Here is a 21626-nt window from a genome sequence, read left to right as displayed (position 1 = left end):
TGGAAGAACAAGATTTGGCAAAGACAGGGGTTTCGTCACCTTGTACTCTTTTTTGGCTTCTGTGTAATTCTGCAATCCTCAGCAAAAACAGGGCAGTCTCGGCTCCAGACTGGATGGCTCCCAGAACAGTTAATGCAGACAGCTGGAGATGGGCAGTCAGTCCTAGCTTCATGGGCTGCCTTTCCACACTTCCCACAGGTCGCTTCACCTCCACATTTCAGTGTGGTATGGTCAAAATGCTGACATTTGTAGCAATGCGTAGGGTTAGGTACATAAGGCTGATCCTATGTCAGAGGAATCCTGCCCATGACGTATTCACGCAGTGTTGGAGAATTGAAGGTCACAATGAACGTGGCAGTCTTCTCAGTTTCTCTATTTTTCTTTGTGTCCTCTACTCCACTTCCACTATCCTGTGAGAAATATGCACTGCATACAGTAGAAATGCTATTTTCCTGGTCTCTTCCTGTTATTTCTGTTCTGTTGTATCAGATAGTCTGGTGGGATGTAATGCTTTGTGGATGCCCCTGGCTGAATATCCACTATTTGTGAACACTTATTGTAGATGGCCCAACTCCATTGTTACGCTGTCTGGGTTGTAGAGTGTCTTGGATACACGTACAAGTGTTCTGAGCACCCAGTTCTTCTGTGGTGAGTGGTGGCAGCTGTCGGCATGTTGATGTAAGTTAGTGTCTGTTGCTTTCCTGTACACACTGCGGCTGAATGTGGCATCTGCTTTCCTCTTCACCAGAACATTCAAGTACTGGAGATGACCGCAATTCTCTAGTTTAATGAACTTAAAGTTGGGATGTCTTAAGTTCAGATGGTTCAAATGATCATCCAGTATTTTCTGGCCGTGTGGCTAGATGACGAACCTCCCATCACCATATCTGAAGAAACACTTCAGCTGGTAGGCAGAAGTTGTAAGGGCCTCATCCTAGAATTTCTCCATAACCAAATTTGCCATTATCAGAAATAAGGAGCTGTGCACTGCCAATCCTCCAGTCTGATCACAGAATTGGCCTCCACATAGGAACTAAGTTGATGTTAAAATACTGGGTGTATCAAAAAGAATCATCCAATTTTAAAAAAAAAGTCATAACTATTACGTTATTTGATATATGTGCATGAACTACTAGCTGTTGGGAAGAGCAAACTCTTGAGTTTTACATGGTTCCCACTAGGTATACAGCAGCATGTGCCCACTTCAGTTCTAGTAAAAATGGTGTTGGAACAACAGAAAGCATTTTGTGTTCTACATTTTGCACAGTGCGGGTCAGTAATAATGGTTCATTGACTTTTGCACTCAGTATGGTTTGGATCCTCCTACAGCACACAGCATTAGATGATGGCATGAGGTATTCTGAGAAACAAATTGATTGTGTAAAGGCACATCACTGGGCCGTCCTTGAGTGTCTGATGCAGATGTCGAACGCATTTGCTATAATTTCACAAAGAGTCCGCAGAAATCCATTCACCATGCAGCTCGACAGCTCAACATGCCCCCAACGTCCATCTGGTGTGTGTTGCGTCGACGTTTACACATGAAACCATACAAAATTCTGTTACTGCAAGCTTTTCATACAGGTAACAAACAACAACGTGTGAAGTTGTGTAATTTTGTTCTTCGCAAGATGGAGGATGACAGTTTTCTTCCACACTTAATGTTTAATGATGAAGCAACATCCATTAAAATGTAATGTGAGAATATGAGGTATGGAACAACCACATGAAGTTGTACAACATGAGCGGGACTCTCCAAAATTTAATGTGTTTCATGCAGTTTCACGGGAAAAGGTGTATGGTCTTTTTTTCTTTCTTTGCCAAGAGCACTGTTACAGTAAGCACATATCTCGATATGCTTGACTTTGCCAGTACATCCTATCCCCTTAACAAGAGACTTGGTTTTCTGTCCACTTCATCCGTGGGGTCATTCTCTAATAGAATGTAAGCACGGTCCTCTGAAAGTTGACAGATATTCTGGTCATAGTCAGTCTTCTGGAATTTCCCTTATCCACCAGTAACACCACTAAATTTTCATCTTCCCGCAAACTCATCAGGACCATCCTCCCGTTTTTTGAGATGTTAGTTCTGCGCAGCATGGCTCTGGTTTGTGCCCTGCGTGTCTCATTGCCTGGAACTTGAACACACCATGAATTATGATGAAACCAGGATCATGGCTCAAACTCCTTATTGTGGGATAGTGCTATCAATGAATCTATTGAAATCAAGATGCCAGAGAACCTGATAAGCTGTGAAGTAGGATACCAACTCAGTATGGCAAGGAATATAGCTTTGGAACTATATAGAAACTGTGGAAAAAAAGATCCATTCTCTGGTAATGAACCTCAGATGACCGAGGCATAATTAACAGGATCAGACCTCCAATGGAGCACCAGGCAGGAACTACATCTTAGGGAGACAGCCACAGCAATCACGGACAAGATAGGGAACAACAACATCTGAAATCCCAGGCACTGCGCAACCTGGGAGTAAACACAACATGGAACACCAGATGGTGGCTACCACCACAAGAGATTGTTGCAAGGTGTGTGGACATAATATGAAACACCAACAGCAGAATGATGCCACAGGAAGTGCACCACACACATGCGTACCAAATTCTGAACACAAGGAGGATGACATGGCCATGAGAGAAAGCTGCAGCCATTGCAAACAGCATAAGAAACATCTTAGAGTGTCGTGATAGTGCTAGGAATGCATCTGGTAGGCACAAACCTAATTTGGAATCCCATGCACTGGCCATCACTGCAGATGACAGCCACAATGGACATACACAGAATAAGGAACACATGAAGATGGATACCATCACAAGCAACGGCTGCAGTATGTGCGAACATCATAACGAACACTCAGCACACCCAGGCGTGAATATGGGACTTTGTAGTAAAGCGACCATTCTTAGGAAACACCTAATGACGACACCAAGTTACAATCTCAAAATATTGTGTTGGAAAGATGTGGAATACCAGCAGTACACCTCATTCTATGAGATGATAATAATGAATCACCAGGGATGTCTAAGAAATTATATACATATTCCTTTGTATCCTTGTTCTAAGAAATGTTCAATAATTTTTCCATAAAGTCTACTGAGGATATTGGTAACTTTTATACTCCTGTATGTTTTGCAACCATCATTTTTTCTTTTCTTGTGTGTCATTGTATTATAACTGATTTTCCAATTACTTGGTGTATGCCCACTGTTTAAACAGTTTTCTTAATAACTGATATCACTTATCAGCACCAAATTTTAATAATTCAGATTGGTAACTGAATTACAAGGTTTACCCAATAGTTTACATGGTCACTAAGACAACATAAATAAAAACAAATCAATACACTGGATGATTATCTACAGACTTTTATGAATGGCTGACTTGTCTAAATAAGTGAAAAAGTTAACGCAAGAGAATATCCTATTATTTTATCATTAAATGGGCTCTTTATTGCAAGGTAACTGTTGAAAGTGATGTACACTGTGGTAATTAAAATTTAAGCATGACATCAATGAAAACCAATTAAGAATACATTTAATACATGATAGATACATGAAAATAATGATATAAAGGGAGATCACATCAGAATTATTATAACAGTGTCAGATGAGACCAGAAAATCAACAGGTATTTAACTTATAAATGGTAAGTTAGAAATTTAAGTGTGTAGTTACTGTTCAGAGTGAGAAATATCAGTCTCAATGCATTCATTTCAACACAATCCACTGAGAGAAGTGAATTCACAATTATCTGACCTCATCAGCTGTACACAATGTTTATGAAACATAACTACTAATCCACCAGTACTCTCGGCACAGAATTCTTTGATATTTGCATTTCACTTGCAAGTAGATGAGTGCTTATTGATGAATCTTCCCCTACATGATTTCCTCAGACATTTTTCTGTGGAAAATTCTTTGTTGAAAACCTTGGCTAACTATATGTTGTTTGAACAATCTAATTTCTCAAAATTTTGTTCCAACTATGATTATGCTTGTTCTGAAACATTTCTCTGTTTGTTCATTCTGTGGTCCTACAAAGAACAATGCTCCATCTTTCACAACCACCCATGAACTGTAAATCGTGGTAAATCCCACTACGGACTCATCAGAGATGATTGTGCCTTGTTTCCCTCAGTAGTGCCACTAACATCATTGTTGCAGGCAAATGTATATCATGAAACACAATCATGTGCTTCACATGCATTGCCCTTTGAAGACTTCGCACCATCTGAAATAATCATTTATGACCATCTTGCAATTTGGATCTCTTTCTTGGGACAGTTGATAAATAGTGAGCTTCTGTGTATTCTGCCAAGTTGCTGTTTCTGTTGTATGCACAATATTTTGATGACCGACCCAGCCATCTTATTCAGATGCAGCAAGTTTTGCTATTAAGTGCACTTGCTGCCTTGACTACAACCAGACTGTGAACTATTGTTGGTCTCACATTGCTATTTACAGCAGAGTTCAACTCCCGACACCCACTATGCCCTTGGGTGGTCCTTTGTTTTTCAGCTCATACTGATATTCCATGAAATTCAATTCCTCTCATTGTGTTCCTACACTGGTGAATGAGAAGGACAGCGAGATTTTAATAAATTGAGTGCTGGACCTCATGCATTATTTAAATTGAAACCACCACCCCTGTTTATTAGGTTTCCTGATGTCTTTGTTTCAATAAAATCTTTAATTATGCTGTTCCAGAGACTAGCCATCTGCACCTTGATACTGGTGCCATTGTACTTCATTTCATGATTATATTTGAGGCATGCTCGATAACAGATGATTTACTTGGTTGTTTTAGTTGGCTCTGTCAATAATGTTCCTTGAATCTACACCTACATCGATACTCCACAAGCCACCGTACAGTGCATGGCAGAGGGTACGCTGTACCACTACTTTGTCATTTCCACTATTGTTCCACTCAAAAACAGAGCAAGGCAAAAAAGAATATCTGTACACCTCCATATAAGCCCTAATTTCTCATATCTTATCTTCCTGGTCCTCATGCACAATGTATGTTGGCCGCAGTAGAATCATTTGGCAATTAGCTTCAAATACTGGTTCCCTAAATCCTCTCAATGGTGTTTCTTGAAAAGAATGTTGCCTTCCTTCCAGGGATTCCCATTTGGGTTCTCGAGGCATCTCCATAACACACTTACATGTTGTTTAAACCTACCGGTAATAAATCTAGCAGCCTGCCTCTGAATTGCTTCCATGTCTTCCTTCGACCTGACCTGGTATGGTTCAAGCAGCATACTAGTAATACTGTATCCAAACATTACAGATTTGATCCTGACTTTTCTGATAATCTGTCTCTCCGTAAGACATTTGCATGGAATGTGATACACACCCAGCTTTCATACACTTTGATCACCTTTAACATTACAAAGCATACTTCTTAGCTTAGGTGAAGGGGGTGAAATATGCTGGATGCCTTGTTTCCATAGGAGTCTACCGATCTTTTCAGATATTGAGCCAGCGAAAGGTAGATAAGTAATTTTTGGCTTTTTTTTTTCCCCCTCAGTTTCAGCTTCAACCTCTTTCTCAGGCGTTCTTGATTTTAGACTGCATCACCCATTCAGTTTGATGATCTCAGTATCCATTCTTTTGGAACACTATTCGTAAGTGCCGCAATTCTTTTGCAATGCTCTCTTTGTTTGACCTCCAGAGATCAGAGCCTCCAGTGCTGAATTTCTTTGCGATGGATGATGATGCCTCTATGATGATGCCTCAAGACGGAGATAGAGGTCAGTGTGTGTATGTTTTCTACATACAGTGTGACCCAGGAATCAGCCCATTCTTCTCTTAACTTAGAGGAAAGATAAGTAGTATTATTTTTCAAATGCCGTCATCAATGTTATATCATCATGGATGGATCTGAATGTTCCAGCAACTCTTGAATCTTTTCCACTCTACATGGTGACAACACAATTGTGTCGTCTACATACGGACAGAAACACATTGGTTTCAAGTTGGCAGATTCTAATGCCTTTGCTTCATGTACAGGTTCATCACTTCAGCTGATAATGGACTACCCACTGCCATGCCATCAATCTGTTTATAATATTTTCCTGTTGAACAGGAAATAAATAGATGTAAAAAGTTCTGTGAAACAACTGTCAAAAATTTCTGTGATTAGTTCCAAGGAATCAGAAAGTGTAACCCTCATAAGGAGGGAGACTACATTGAAACTGAACATGTATCTTGGAGTTGCACTTGACTGAGGTGGTATACAAAGTCAGTGGAATTGTGGATGTCTTGTTTGCACTTTCCCACTTATTTGCTGACAATGCATTCCAGGTATTTGTCAGCTGGTATGTATGTGTGTCAAGAATAGTAACAATACGTCTTAAAAGAATTCCTTTATTGTGTACCTTAGGAAGGCCTTATAGTTGCAATGGCACTGCTGTTCCTGTTTTGAGATCCTTAATGATGTTACATGGCAAGCTATATTGATTAAGAAGAGTCAGTATAATCTTCTTGATTTTATTTACAAGATTGACTGCTATCTATCTGCATACAATGTCATTCAGGGGATTTAAAATCTTCTTATTGTAGCCCATACATGACCTTAGGACCCTAGTATTGCCCTTGTCATTCTGGCAGAACTATAGTTTCCTTGTTCTCCCACAGATTTGTTAATGCTACTTGTTCTCCCTAGGAGATATTTGATCTTAGCATTGTTGCCTTGGCGAGCACTCTCCAGATTTTGCAGGAAACCTCTTGTGCTACTTCTGGTGGGAGTGAACTACAAGAAGCTCCACAGAGCTGATGTAATGTGCTACTGGTAGCCCTTTTGGAGTGGGTGCAATATTTAGCCCTTTAGCATGAATCTTCACTGTATCTTTGTCCAAATGTTTGTCAGTGAGATTAACTATACCACAGCTGCCTGCATTTTGTTTTGGCTTTTTGTGAATTTCACTTCCTGGCATTCAGACATTTTCAGCTACGTTGATTCCGCTTGACCATGTCATATTGTCAACCTAGCCCTAGAATCTGCGAAGAGTTTAATCAACATGTAAAGATAGAGATGAAGAAGTTCTTTTGAAGTGACGTCTAGCATTCTTTGGGTGTTGCAAATTCTCTCTCATACAAGAGCCTGGGTTACACAGTGCATAACCCTATTTGGCAACGGCATGATAATGTGATGTTTGATTTTAGCAAATTAGGTACAACTTGTTCATCTCAAAATTTATTTAGGAAATGAAACACAATGAGAGCAGTGTTGTGTTGCAAATACCTAGATTCTGGGACAGCGTAACTAAGGAGTCTATCAAAATAAAGATGTCAGAAAAACAAAGGAACCTGTTTCCACTGAAATATTGCTTGGGCCTAACACTCGATTTATTAAAATTTTGCTGGCCATCACATCCACCTTAGTCATAAAACAGTGAAAGAATTTGCATTTCATGGAAACTCAGTGCGAGTTCTGAAAAACGAAAATCCATCAAAGGGCATAGTGTGTGTCAGAAGTTGAACTCGACTATAAATAGTAGCGAGATATCAACAATACTTCACAGTCTGGATGGAGTCAAGGCAATGAGTACACATAACAGCAAAAATCAAAGCACGTGAAGAAGGCAGATGGGTAGGTCATTGAAATATTGTGCATAAACTGGAAACAACAACTCAACAAAACACCTGGAAGCACATCATCAATTTGCAATTTACTGTTTCCTAATTCCTGAGTTACCTGTCCATCATTTCATTCTAGAAAGGTATATCTCAAATATTTTTACCTGCTATTTTATGATATGATTCTTCAACAGCAGTAGTGCAGTACAATGATTAGAAGTCCTCCAAATTATTGTAGAATATTACGTGATAAATCCAAGAGCATTTTCTGCATTAGATGTGGCACTTCTCTCAGAACATGTTGTATTTCAAGCTGCTGAAAATTATAGCAACATTATTCGTGCTAGATGACAGGATTCACTCTCATGTATTCCATATATTTCTGTTTTATCAATGAAAATATACAGTTCTCAGGACAGAGCAGCAAGAACCTTGAACAATATTTTTCCATACATAACAGGTGTGTACGTTTTTCTTTCTTCCTGCTTAGAAACCACAGAAATGTGCAAGTATGTTAGTGCCATACTGACGAAAGACACATGAAGCACTTCATTTTTTTAATTTTCAAACTTACATTATGTTGCATTTACTTATTCTACATTATGTTGCTTTTACTTATTCTAAAGAGTCACAAATAACTGATTTTGTCCAATTCCAATAGCACAGGGGGTAAAGCTCAGTCTGGGACCCATCTTTCCAATAACTGGATCTGTTAAGGTTGCGACTTATTCCACTACGTGAGATGAAACTCTACACAAGCATAAAATACGAGAATGGCAATAGCTCTGCTCCACTGTCTAAGCAGAATAATCTTGTAAAAGACGAGTTTTTTGCAGTTTTTTCTCCACTGATTATAAGAAAAACAATAAACTAAATGACTATAAATAAACTAATGAAATGGAAAAGAACAGGAACAAGAAACAATGCTTCTACAAGATAAATAGCCACAGCACTTGAGAATTACCTCTCATTTGATCCAGTCTCTGGAGTAGCGTCAGCCTCATTTTCATTTGCCATTTCCACTGTACTGAGAGACATTTTGTCTTGTTGTTGGACAGGAGTCCTGGCCTCTGTAATTTGTTGATTATCTCTCTCTTCTGAAACAGACTAAATGGCAGTGTCATGTTAGAGAAGAAAAAAAAGGACACACACACACAAATCCTAAATCAATATATCAGTGTAATGGTTATCCAATTATGAATGAGAATGACGAGGTAAAATTTTTACAGGGTGAGGTGAAATGTTCTGATACAGAAAATGAATAAAGAAGCAATGGCACCATTAAGATTCATCTACTGGCAATAACAGCAGGAAGAATCAGTGACATGTTGATCATACATTCCACAATCATAGATCATTCCTCATACTGCCTTGTAGGCAGCACTCAGTCGGTCAGAATAGGCCTAAGGTCTAAATGTGTGAGTGGTGCTTGCACTTTACAGAGATTGCATTAATATTATTGCAACTTTATTTTTGTCAAGCTGTTACATGTTACACAATAATGAAAATGATGTGTCCTCTTGCCTAGAATATAATTCTGCTTACATGGTTTTTAAAAATATCATTTTGTTATGTGGTCAGTGCTTTCTTCAAATGGATAAACTGGATTAATGAACTGACATTAAAGTCAATATTTTGAATGGTTTACAGCCAATGATAACTAATTCAAAGTTGTTAAAAGTTAATGAGGAATTGTTAAATTCAATATTTTGAACAGTTTACAGCCAATGAAATTTGATCTGTGGTCCAAAACTGCAACAACAGCCATTCACACTGTTAAATTCTCATCAAAGGCAAATGAGAAAATAATTTTATTTGCACTGTTCAAAAATAGTTTTACAAAGAATACAACTGATGGTGCACAATTTCTTAGCATGTACGAGGTACAGGTTTTCATTCCATAAAAGGAACAGTAATCAGTGCAGTCGGTTGAAATCAGCAGTTCTGTAGCATAAAAGGTGGAGCTAATGTCATCTGCCAGATCGGTTATAGCCAGTGTTTTGTGGGATGTAAAAGGGATTCTGCTTATTGATAATCTCGAATGGGTATAACAATAACTAACACAGGTCTGCTGGACACACTGGATGGAAAAAAAAAATCTTGAGTTGAGACCTAGATTGGAAAAGAAAAAGAAATCATTTCTATAGGGCAACACACCTACTTGAAAAGATACTTTGCTCATGAGTAAAGCGTTGGACCAGAAATATTTGTCACTTTCTGACTGCCATCTCTGTTTCCCACATTTAATATCTTTGGCAGTAAAATGCTCCAATCACAATGGGAAGGTTGTGATAGCTGTGAGTATTTTTGCAGACCTTCCAAAATCACTTTCCATTAATGAAATCTACTTGTGGAAAACATTTCAAAAAGTGCTTTGCCCCAAAAAGAGACTACAGAAAAATAGGTGAACACAATAAGTGCACAGTCTTTCACATTCAGATGAGAGCTGCTCACAAGCCTCTGTATTACCAAAATATCAATCAAAATTAGTTAAAAGAAACTTTTCCCCTCATTGATGTTGTTAATTTGGTTGAAACAGTTAGTGACTTTCAACTTTTCTGTTGTTCTCAAGAGCACAAGCACATAAATCTAGCATTAAAATATCATATGTTATAGCATACCGGTAATGTAAATGAAATGTTACAGAAAACTCCATGGGCATCAGTGGCCCTTGTAATAGTGCACACACATATGAACATATTTACAATTGGCATCATTTGCAAATTTGGGCATATGTATGTGCACATAACTTTTTGGTTAGTATGCTGGATTACTGTTGTAATGATAGTATGGCCTTTGAGACTAACCATATGGTTTGAAAGGCCATCCGAATTTAAGCAAGTAAACTCCCAGTTGGTTTCTTAAGTTTTACATATCACAGATTTCAACAATCACACACTGGTGACAGGTACATCCATCATTTTCTTCCTGGCAAACTGACAGTTTTTCTTTTTTATTTCAATGGTTACATCATCATTTATTTATTTGTGACTAAAGTAATACATCACTTTACCAAGCCAGATTTCCTGGAAAAATCGGTTACCACAAGTTCCCAAAAATGAAATTACCTGATTTCCAGACACAGTTGTAGCATTTTTCCCTGACAAATTTTGACACCTGAAGGGTAATTAAACAGGTAAGTTCACAAAAAAATATAAGGACTTCTATATTTCTGAACATGTTTTTACATCTAATCTTGAATGAACAAGTTATTGCCTTCTTTACAGGCAAGTTGCATAAAAATGTGCCATTTTTAGGTAAAAGATTTATGTGTTTATTAATGAGTCCACACAAACTTTGAATTAAGAGCATGTTTTTGCTCCTTCTCCCATACATGATCTATGAACTTTCCAGGTGATATAATGCATCAGATTGGACAAGAAACATAAAAGGAATATATTGTATGACATAACATTTAAATTTCAAAAGTAACATGGCAGCACTGGGGAATATATATGGTGACATTTTCTCTGCCAAATAATTCTGTGTTTTGTTAAACACTAAAAAGTCAGACAAACAATGAAAATCAATCAATGAAAACCAGTCAAAACTCCTTGTGAGAGAAGCAATCTCTTCATTAATTCCACTCAGTTCTGTGGCCATCTTGGCTAGTATCTAAGACTTTTTGGCTTTCAGTTCATTAACTTGCTGGACGATGGACCTCTTCCATGTAGTTCTCATGGCTGTATCATTCCCTTCACACTGTTCCTGCTTTAGAGCCTCACCATACTAATCTCACGCATTGCAATAGTCATGAATCATTTTCTTGTTTCATTCTTGAAGACACTGTCAGCCAATTTCAGGCCATCATATACTCAACATATGGCTACCAACATCTTGCTTTCTTGATTGTCTGTCATATACTTTTTATTAATGGAGAAATCTTGCTCTATGGAGGCTTCACCATGGGTCAGAATGGGAAGCTTTTGAGGAAACTATACAAATGGTAACAGACGTACCACCATCCAGTATCTCTCCCCAAAAGTGATAGATTCACTCTCTCCTCCCCTGTAGCTTGCCCAGAGGTCCAAATATTCTAGCTTCCTGAGGAGTTACACGGATTCCCTCTCAACTTCATCACAGTCCTTAACACCCATCCAAATCTATAAAGAGAATGTCTGCAAGGCATCTGAGATTATACTCTTGCTAGTTCTTGGGTTGCTATTTATCACAGCTGGATCACAAAAGGTTATATATCTACAAATGATATACTTCAAAGATGACTTTTGGAGGAGGTCTGAGCACATTTTGATCACAAAGTCCATGCACTCAGTCCTGAATGTTAAAATATCTTTGGCAGGCACTTTTACATTTCTCAGATCAGACCATACAGCAAGACCTAAGTTAATTTCTTTGGCAGGAATTAGGCTAGCGTCATCATCAGGTTTTATATTACATACCGATTTTGCAGCAGAGAATACATCAGGCTTAGCTGCTATGGACAATACATTAGCAAGAATAGAAGACAAGGAGCTTCGTACAGGAAAGGTGCCATGAGGACTTTACAATGGAATTCCCTCAAGAAGGGTGTGACCTGCCCTGAAACAAAGCCAAAAAAGATATTTTAGCCAGCAGGATCTTCGAGGTACTTCAACATCATTTGCCAGTTGTAAGTATCTATTTTAATGTTGAGTTCTTTTACTTTGTCCACGTAAATCTTTATAAAGGAGGTGATTTTTACAACCCGATCAGCCACATTCTCATTTTCAAGCCAGCACACAGAGCAAAACCTTTTAGGGAAGGGAAGATTTTTGGGCTTATTAAATCTTTTATAATCAGCTCTTTGTGCAGGTGGTTTCTTCAACACATTATAAATTGCTCTCAGAAAAAATACAACACCCCAATTTTAAGTCTGCATTCTTGAAACTCTGGTGAACTATATTCAGACCACAAGATCTCAAACCAATTAAAGCTGATGTACTGTCCTCATGAATACTCTTCACATCAAGATGCAAGTCCTTTAAGAATGCCCAAGTTGGCCATCCACTTTTAGCTGAAGAAGTTTGTAATATTCAGGTCAGAAGTTTCTTTCTAAAAACTACTTAACGCATCGGCATCAGTGGTATGCCCTAAAAATGTAGATGAAAAGTAGTGCCTTTCAACCTGTTTATTTACTTTGTGCCAATATCAGAGTGCAATATCTATTTGCTGCAACTCGGCCACCTTGTTAAGGCTCTCTTCAAATGAGATTATACGAGGGCGGTTCAGAAAGTAACCTCCGATTGGTCACAGTGCGGGTTGTGGGGGGAGTAGCGACGCCATCTGTGCGTTCATGCACTCAACAGGTCAGTCGGCATCAAGCCGTGGTCGAGTGAACGTCGTACCTGCGCTAGTTTAGTTTTTGTGGCAGTTTGAAATGTGTGCTGCAATAGAAAACCCCGCCAAATGTGAAGTGCGTGCAGTCATAAGGTTTTTTACAGCCAAAGGATATTCTGCAGCAGCTATTCATCGTGAGCTTTGTGCCGTGTACGGACCAAGAGTTATGAGTGAAGGAGTTGTCCGTGAATGGGTACGTTTATTTAAAAGTGGACGAGAAAACGTTCATGATGAAGAGAGGAGTGATAGACCATCATTGGTGACTGACGAACTCGTTCAGACAGTTGATGCAAAAGTTCGTGAAAATCGACGTTTCTCAATGTCGGAGTTGTCTACTGGTTTTCCACAGATTTCTAAGACTCTCTTGTACGAGATAGTGACAGCAAGATTGGGTTACCGTAAGTTCTGTGCATGATGGGTGCCCAAAATTCTTACCGACCACCACAAAACTCAAAGAATGGCCTCTGCATTAGACTTTCTGTCACGTTATGAGGACGAAGGAGAACCATTGTTAAACAGAATCGTGACCGGTGACGAAACCTGGATTAAGTACATGAACCCTGAGACAAAAGAACAATCAAAGATGTGGGCACATTCAAATTCGCCTACCAAACCAAGAAAAGCCTCGCAAGATTTTTCTGCCAGAAAACTGATGGCAACGGTGTTTTGGGATGCCAAAGGGGTGTTGTTGGTTGAATTCATGGAACGTGGTACGACCATTAATCAAGACGTGTACTGTGAAACAATAAAAAAGTTACGACGGGCTATACAGAACAAACGCCGTGGTATGCTGACTTCCGGTATCGTTTTTTTGCACGATAACGCCCATCCTCACTCTGCTCACAGAACAACGGCCCTTCTTGAGTCCTTCAAGTGGGACGTTATCAACCATCCACCTTACAGCCCAGATCTGGCGCCAAGTGATTATCACCTCTTCATGCATTTGAAGAAATGGCTCGGGTCACAGCGGTTTGATGACGACGAAGAGCTCAAAGATGCGGTCACAGGCTGGCTCCAGGCACAAGCGGGTGATTTTTATACAGAAGGAATTTCAAAGCTTGTGAAGAGATACGATAAGTGCCTCAATCGCTATGGAGACTATGTAGAAAAATAGTGCAAAGATGTAGTTGTAAGATGTATATATTAAAATATTTTTATTTAACTTGGTGTATTTTTTTAAATCAACCGGAGGTTACTTTCTGAACGGCCCTCGTAAATGAAATGTCTCTTTCAAAATCTGGAAGAATATTTTTTCTGAAGTGTGGAGCTAACCCATAAATGATACTTTATGATGTCTCAGTCTGCCCAAGCTGCATGTTACTACCTACACTATCATTAGGGAACATGACCGGAAACAAGGCATTTTGCTTGCATGTAGTAGAAAAGGGCACATGGTTATTGATGGCCCACAGAGATCACAATATTTTCAGCCTTGCAACATAATCCTAGATCAGGTACTTTGAAACGCAATAGCTAGCTGATACCGTGTTAGCGGCAGTGGTGGAGGTGATACCGAGCTGCAGCTGCTGGGAGGACCACGAACTGACCATCAACTGTGAGATTTCTGTTTTGCCATTCACAGCAATCTTATCAAGGAATCGTCTTCATCATGCCCAATTATCTTACCAGAGGACAAGGGAGCATGATCTGGCAGTGCCAGTGCCCTGAAGACAATCAAATATTCCAATAAGACGATGACATTACCCTTGCGATACTAGCAGAGGAAGAACAGTACACACATGTGATGAAGAAGGGATTAATAAAATCAGCCCCTTTGTCTTAAGAGGAAACAAGAAGAGCGAACACATCAAGAAAAACAGGTGGAGGTGGGACATATCTTGCCAATACATCAATCCTTCCTCTCCACTGCAAAAGTAATGGTAAGTTTTCATAATGAATGCCAAAACTTGAAATTTGAAAAGGAAAGGGCAAGTTACATCAAGCTGTACAAGGGTAAGTTGAGGATACCAAAATCTGGCAGTCAATTTGGAGCTCCACCCTGTTGGCAAGGGCTCCCAGCTCGCCCATCATTCCTGTTCTTGTCTCTTACATTTTGGAGCATTATTGGAATAAGCTTTTCAGGGGCATACTCCATCACCAAAATATCAGGATTAAAACAATGCAATTGACAAATATAAAATCCCCTTAGGGTCAGGGTGGATATACAGAGCACCGGGTAAGAATAAAAAATCCCCTCCAGGACTAATTTAAGAAACCCTTTGACTGTGAAGGACTACACAAATGTGGGGCAATGTGAAGTGACAAACTTACACAAAACATGTCTCCAAATGTCGGCCCTAGGTTCTAATACTATCTCCGGAGTGATGCTTTTTCTTTCATTGAACTTTTTTCACACTCACTGACCCTAGGTGTTGTATGACACGAGCAGCCTCTAAGAGTCTTCGGATCACATAACAGTTATAATACTTCACTTGCTGAGGACTGACAAAAAAGACGAATGTCACCTGTCTTCCTGATTGCTACAACTCCTTGGAGACCTTAGTTCTCCCACACAAATAACACTGGGGAACGGCTATTTTGTTGTCCTAGATCTGTGACTTGTTCTTAACTAATTTTTGGTCTCTGAATTCAAAATTGTTAGCAGTTTTTCTCTATCACGTCAAGTTTTTAAACTACAGGATACTCTCTCTTTACTCTAAATGTCATTAAAACTGGGCACACAAAGGAAAATAAAGTGGGTACTAACCATACGTAGTAGAATATCAGAATATTTTATTCATTCAAAGGTTATTACAATATTCAAAGTTACATTGTGTTTGTACAAATAATAAAAACAAAGATATTAGGGTACAAATTTTTGCTCATAACTTTTCCTACAATGTTCCATCTGGGGACATTCTCGCTTGATGCTCCAACAGTAGTCAGCCATCATACCGACATCCCATCTACCTTCATACCTTGCTTCCATGACCTCCAAATCTTGGTGGAATTGCTCACCCTGTTCATCGCTAACAGCACCAAGATCTTCTGGAAAGTTAGCAAGATGGCTATGTAAGAAATGCAGTTGGATACTCAAGTTACAGCCAAGCTTTTTAAAGCTCCCTAAGGGTTGTTGAACAATTCGGATGTAATTCTGGGCTCGTGTATTTCCTAGAAAGTCCTTGACAATACTTTTGAATTTTCAAGTTCAGTCATTGTTTCTATGAAACGTTCATCTTTAATAAGTTGCCGAATCTGTGGCCCATCAAAGACACCAGCCTTCATCTTCTCATATGACAAGCTAGGAAAAGCCCTTTCATCGACAACAAGTTTAGTACAGACTCCTCACCTCATTGTTACCATAGCATATTCATACCAAAGAAGTAGTGACAATCACAGTACTCATCAACAGTACACATGATGTCAGTTTCCATAACAATCTGTAATGAGGTATATCTACATCTACATATATACTCCGCAATCCACCATATGGTGCGTGGCGGAGGGCACCTCATACCACAACTAGCATCTTCTCTCCCTGTTCCACTCCCAAACAGAACGAGGGAAAAATGACTGCCTATATGCCTCTGTACGGGCCCTAATCTCTCTTATCTTAACTTTGTGGTCTTTCCGCGAAATGTAAGTTGGCAGCAGTAAAATTGTACAGCAGTCAGCCTCAAATGCTGGTTCTCTACATTTCCTCAGTAGCGATTCACGAAAAGAACGTCTCCTTTCCTCTAGAGACTCCCGCCCAAGTTCCTGAAGCATTTCCGTAACACTCGCATGATGATCAAACCTACCAGTAACAAATCTAGCAGCCCGCCTCTGAATTGCTTCTATCTCCTCCCTTAATCCAACCTGACAGGGATCCCAAACGCTCGAGCAGTACTCAAGAGTAGGTCATATTAGTGCTTTATTAGCGGTCTCCTTTACAGATGAACCACATCTTCCCAAAAGACGAAGACGACTATCCGCCTTCCCCACAACTGCCATTACATGCTTATCCCACTTCATATCGCTCTGCAATGTTACGCCCAAATATTTAATCGACATGACTGTGTCAAGCACTACATTACTAATGGAGTATTCAAACATTACAGGATTCTTTTTCCTATTTATCTGCATTAATTTACAGTTATCTATATTTAGAGTTAGCTGCCATTCTTTACACCAATCACAAATCCTGTCCAAGTCATCTCGTATCCTCCTACAGTCACTCAACGATGACACCTTCCCGTACACCACAGCATTATCAGCAAACAGCCACACATTGCTATCCACCCTATCCAAAAGATCATTTATGTAGATAGAAAACAACAGCGGACCTACCACACTTCCCTGGGGCACTCCAGATGATACCCTCACCTCTGATGACCACTCACCACCGAGGAAAACGTACTGGGTTCTATTACTTAAGAAGTCTTTGAGCCACTCACATACTTGGGAACCAATCCCAAATCCTCATACCTTAGTTAGGAGTCTGCAGTGGGGCACCAAGTCAAATGCTTTCTGGAAGTCAAGGAATATGGCATCCGTCTGATACCCTTCACCCATGGTTCGCAAGATATCATGTGAAAAAAGGGCGAGTTGCATTTCGCAGGAGCGATGCTTTCTAAAGTCATGCTGATGCATGGACAGCAACTTCTCTGTCTCAAGGAAATTCATTATATTCGAACTGAGAATATGTTCGAGAATCCTGCAACAAACCAATGTTAAGGATATTGGTGTGTAATTTTGAGGATCCGTTCTTCTACCCCTAATATACAGGCGTCACCTGCGCTTTTTTCCAGTTGCTCTTGGACTTTACGTTGGGCAAGAGATTCGCGATAAATGCAAGCTAAGAAAGGAGCCAATGCAGCAGAGTACTCTCCATAAAACTGTAAAACAGTGCGACCAATAAAAGAAGAGTTTTAACAGTGAAAGTGATTCTTGAAATCTAGAATGGAGCTAAAAAGGTGACATGTCACCAATTTGGCCTTGTAAATTCCACAGTCCAAACGATTTGGAAGAACGAGAATAAAATTGCTACTGTGTTTGAACAAAATGGATCTAAAATTAAGCAGTTAAGGAAAGCTGAGTGGAGCAATGTGTATGAAGTGTTGCTTAAGTTGTTTAAGCAACAGAGAAGCATCAATGTATCCATTAGTGGATATCTCCTTATGGTGAAAGCAGAAGAATTTGCCAAAAAATTAAAAGATAAAGAATTTGTGTGCAGCAGGGCTGGATTTATGGATTCAAGCAATGTGGCGGCATTACTTTTGGCGAAGTGAGCAGTGAAGCCAACAGTGTAAACACTGAAACAATCCAACAATGGCTCATTACCGTATGGCCTACAATTTGTGAATGATACGCACACTGTCACATCTTTAATGCAGACGAGTCTGGAATTTTCTTTAACTTGAAACCTGACAAACTCTGAAACTCAAGGGCAAAAAATGTGTTGGTGGCCAGTTATCTAAAGAAGGAACAACAATTCTGATTTGTGCTAACACAGATGGAACTGAGAAGAAAAAAATTCTCATGATAAGTAAATAAAAAAATCCTATGTTTTTTAAGCATGTAAAAAATCCACTAGTGCACTAAAATGTTAATAAAAAGTCCTAGACAACCTCCGAACTCTTTGAAGCTGAAACAAGGCACGGGTATCGGGAGCTTGGAAGTAAAAAAAAGAAAGATACTGGTTCTTGCTGACAACTGTCCAGTGCCTCCGGCTCTCTCTGGTCTGGAGAATATTAAGCTTGTTTTCTTCCTGCAAATATGACACACTTGTTGCAGCCCACGGAGCAAGTAGTGACTATGAGCCCACAATGTCACTATTGTAAGCTCATACTACTGAAAACGACACAATGCATTGAGAAAAAGCAGATTACTCTCTTACACTGATGGATGCAATCAGTTGCATTACCAAAGCTTGGAGCCGGGTCACAACACAAACCATCAAGAACTGTTTACGTCATGTGGGAAACACAAATGAAAGAATAAATGCTCTGAAATGGATGACACATTCAGTGATACTGATGATTTGTTGCTATCTGCATTGCTACCAGAAATCAACTGTCATATTCTCAAACAGCATAACTATGAAATGTATGCAACAATAGATGATGACCTTGTTACAACCAAAGTGCAAACTGAAGACAAAATTGCAAATGAAGTGAAGAATCAGGGCCACGGTGACCATGGAGTGAGTGAAGCAGGCGAAGAAGAAGAGGAAGAAGGAAGAAATAAAGAGCTTATAACTGCTATGAGTGACACTTTAGAAGCTATTACAATTGTGAACATGGTCTATGAAGGTAGGGAAGGAAACAGTGAAACTGCAAATGAAAAATGAACCTAGACTGTAATTTAGAAAGTGTGTATTGGGCAAATAGAAAGCAGAGTAAAATGACTGATTACTTTACTCCTAAGTAAAGAAGTCTCGTAAATACTCGACATACTGCTGTACTTACTGTATTTGTGTAAGCTTAAGAGTGAAAACTGTGCAAAATATGGCTAAATAAATGTATTGTTTTCCATTTAACACCACAACAGACTGAAAATATGAATCTCAGTTACAAATACTCTCATTTTTAACAACAGAATGTTCACGGTCCTTTGAATGTTGTTACAGCCAGGTTCCACTGTACAAGAACCAGCAAACTCTACTGACTGTGAACATGCATGACTAGTGCAGGCCCCAAAATGTTGTAGCATACTGCTTGTTATAAAAGTGTACAACACCCATGTGAAATTACATTTGTTTTTAAGTAGTTACACAGGATTCTCTATTTATTTTGTTACTATTAGACCTGAAGAAGAAGACCAGTGATGGTCAAAACTTAAAAGCTGCAACCATTTGAAAGGTATTGTGTCTGTAAATAATATTGCTGAAATGTTATAAAATCACTAATTTCTTCTTTGACAATGTTATTTTCCTCTAACAAGCAAATTCTTTTCCACATGAAAAGAACAAATAATTAAGTACTCAGATGATAAAATATGCTTGAAATGAATCCAAAGGTAGAAACTGTAATAATATTTGTTCTTTAATGTAAATAAAGAAGTGGTAATGTAAGTAGCTTCTGATCATTTCTTCTATAGCAACAAATATCATATATCCATACACAAAACAATATGACATATTTATAAGGCAACTATTTTCCTGGAGAAATGTGCAAATGAAATGGTTTTTTTATTACACACAATAAACATACCTTAGAACCATCTCTACCAGCTTTAGCTTTCAGTATTTCTTGATAAGTAACTCTTAAGTTTTCATCTGCTTTTAGACAGCCAGTGATAAATTCATGCCACATTGTAAGGCACTGAACACAAGGACTGCAGATTTGTAAAGGTAAGGTGTCATCCTCAGAAACCTGCAACACACATAGTCAAAGAAAACATGGTATTAACACTAATGGTCTGGAAATCCATGTAGTTCAAAACACCCTTCCATTCTATAGCAGTTTAGGTTAAGATGGTGTGGTGACAGGAAGGCCTTATACCAGAGAGGTGAAAACAAAAGAGGGGAAAGAAAACACCAATGTAATGTGACCACATGCTTATCAAGAAATGTGCACACCCAACACGAACAACTTTAAAGAAAAAAAAAAAGGACACACTGAAGATGATTCAAGCATGGAACACTGTTCCAATAAATTTCTTCAGCACATATACTTGAGTTTATGACCAGATCAACAATGTTGTAACAAGTAGTTGTGTATGGTTAGATATCTCCAGCAATATTTTAGCAGAGCAGTGAGGTATTTAGCTGTAACAGGTTATTTGTTCTTCACAGGTTTCTAGCTGATAAAGCTTTTTTTTTATGATACACAAGAAAAATATCGAAGAACAGAAACATCTGGAAAGAAAGCTTTCCCTATGTCAAGCTCTTCAAATCTGTTCTCTGATCAGTTAGAAAATTATGGTTCCAACATTACAAAGCATATTTCCTATGTAAGGCAGAGTCCCATCAAGTTGAGTAATGGAAGGAAGGTGGAGTTTAATGATCCATCAATAATGAGGACATCACAGAGACAGCACAGGCCCAGAGAATGACTCCCACACCCATTTTTCAGTCTTCTGATATGGCCTGTCAAAATTTGCTCTCCTGTGCTGATCCTTCCCATCTTGGAATAGTACTTACACCTAAAATCCTACATTGTATGTCATATATATTTCAACCTCAGTCTTCTACAATTTTTGCCCGCCTACTGTAACATCTAGTCCTACAGACATTGATACATAATCTCGTGACACTATGGCCAAGGAAACCATTGGTTCCATAAGCAAACATCTTCATACTGCACACCTTACTTGAAGGCTGGCTATAACAACAGTATAGTGATCCAGAACCAGCTCTATGTTGTACAATGGCAAAGTACATGTCCTATTTAGCACAAGACAGGTACATTTTTGCACTACAATATATTTAGGGTTCCAAAAATGGCTGGATGATTGAATCATTTCTCATGACCTCCATTCTCCAACTTCTTACCTCTCTATAACCTGAACTTTAGTTGGATGTGTAGGTCTATCGACCCTGAACAACACTCAGAGACCTTCACCTCCCCTACTATTCTCCATCCTCCAATGTCTCTGTCCCTCCTAAAAATTGTCACAGGTAACTTCCACCAGTACCTTGACAATATTTCTTGGGCACTATATTTCTGTTCCCTTCTTCTGTTAGCCTCTCTCTATTAAGCTCTTGCCTCTCTCTTCCTCTGGTTCTATCTTCATTTCATCTACTCCTTTTCTCACCCATCCATTCCATCCAAAATCACTTGTCCCTGCT

General features: G+C 39.1%; 1 protein-coding gene across 1 annotated transcript in view; it reads right to left on the bottom strand.

Moving 5' to 3' along the window:
• LOC124584523 (zinc finger protein 585A-like) overlaps positions 1-21626 on the bottom strand; it is an 85994-nt gene that overhangs the window by 25110 nt on the left and 39258 nt on the right. The window contains exons 4-5 of the mRNA XM_047131370.1: positions 20047-20208; positions 8562-8704 (exon numbers count right to left, since the gene is read on the bottom strand). Coding sequence (XP_046987326.1) covers positions 8562-8704; positions 20047-20208 — 305 coding nt within the window. The remainder of the gene's footprint in view (positions 1-8561; positions 8705-20046; positions 20209-21626) is intronic.

The sequence above is a fragment of the Schistocerca americana genome, chromosome 1 (genome assembly GCF_021461395.2).
Source record: "Schistocerca americana isolate TAMUIC-IGC-003095 chromosome 1, iqSchAmer2.1, whole genome shotgun sequence".
Taxonomy (NCBI): Eukaryota; Metazoa; Arthropoda; class Insecta; order Orthoptera; family Acrididae; genus Schistocerca; species Schistocerca americana.
This window is presented reverse-complemented; position numbering and strand designations above follow the sequence as displayed.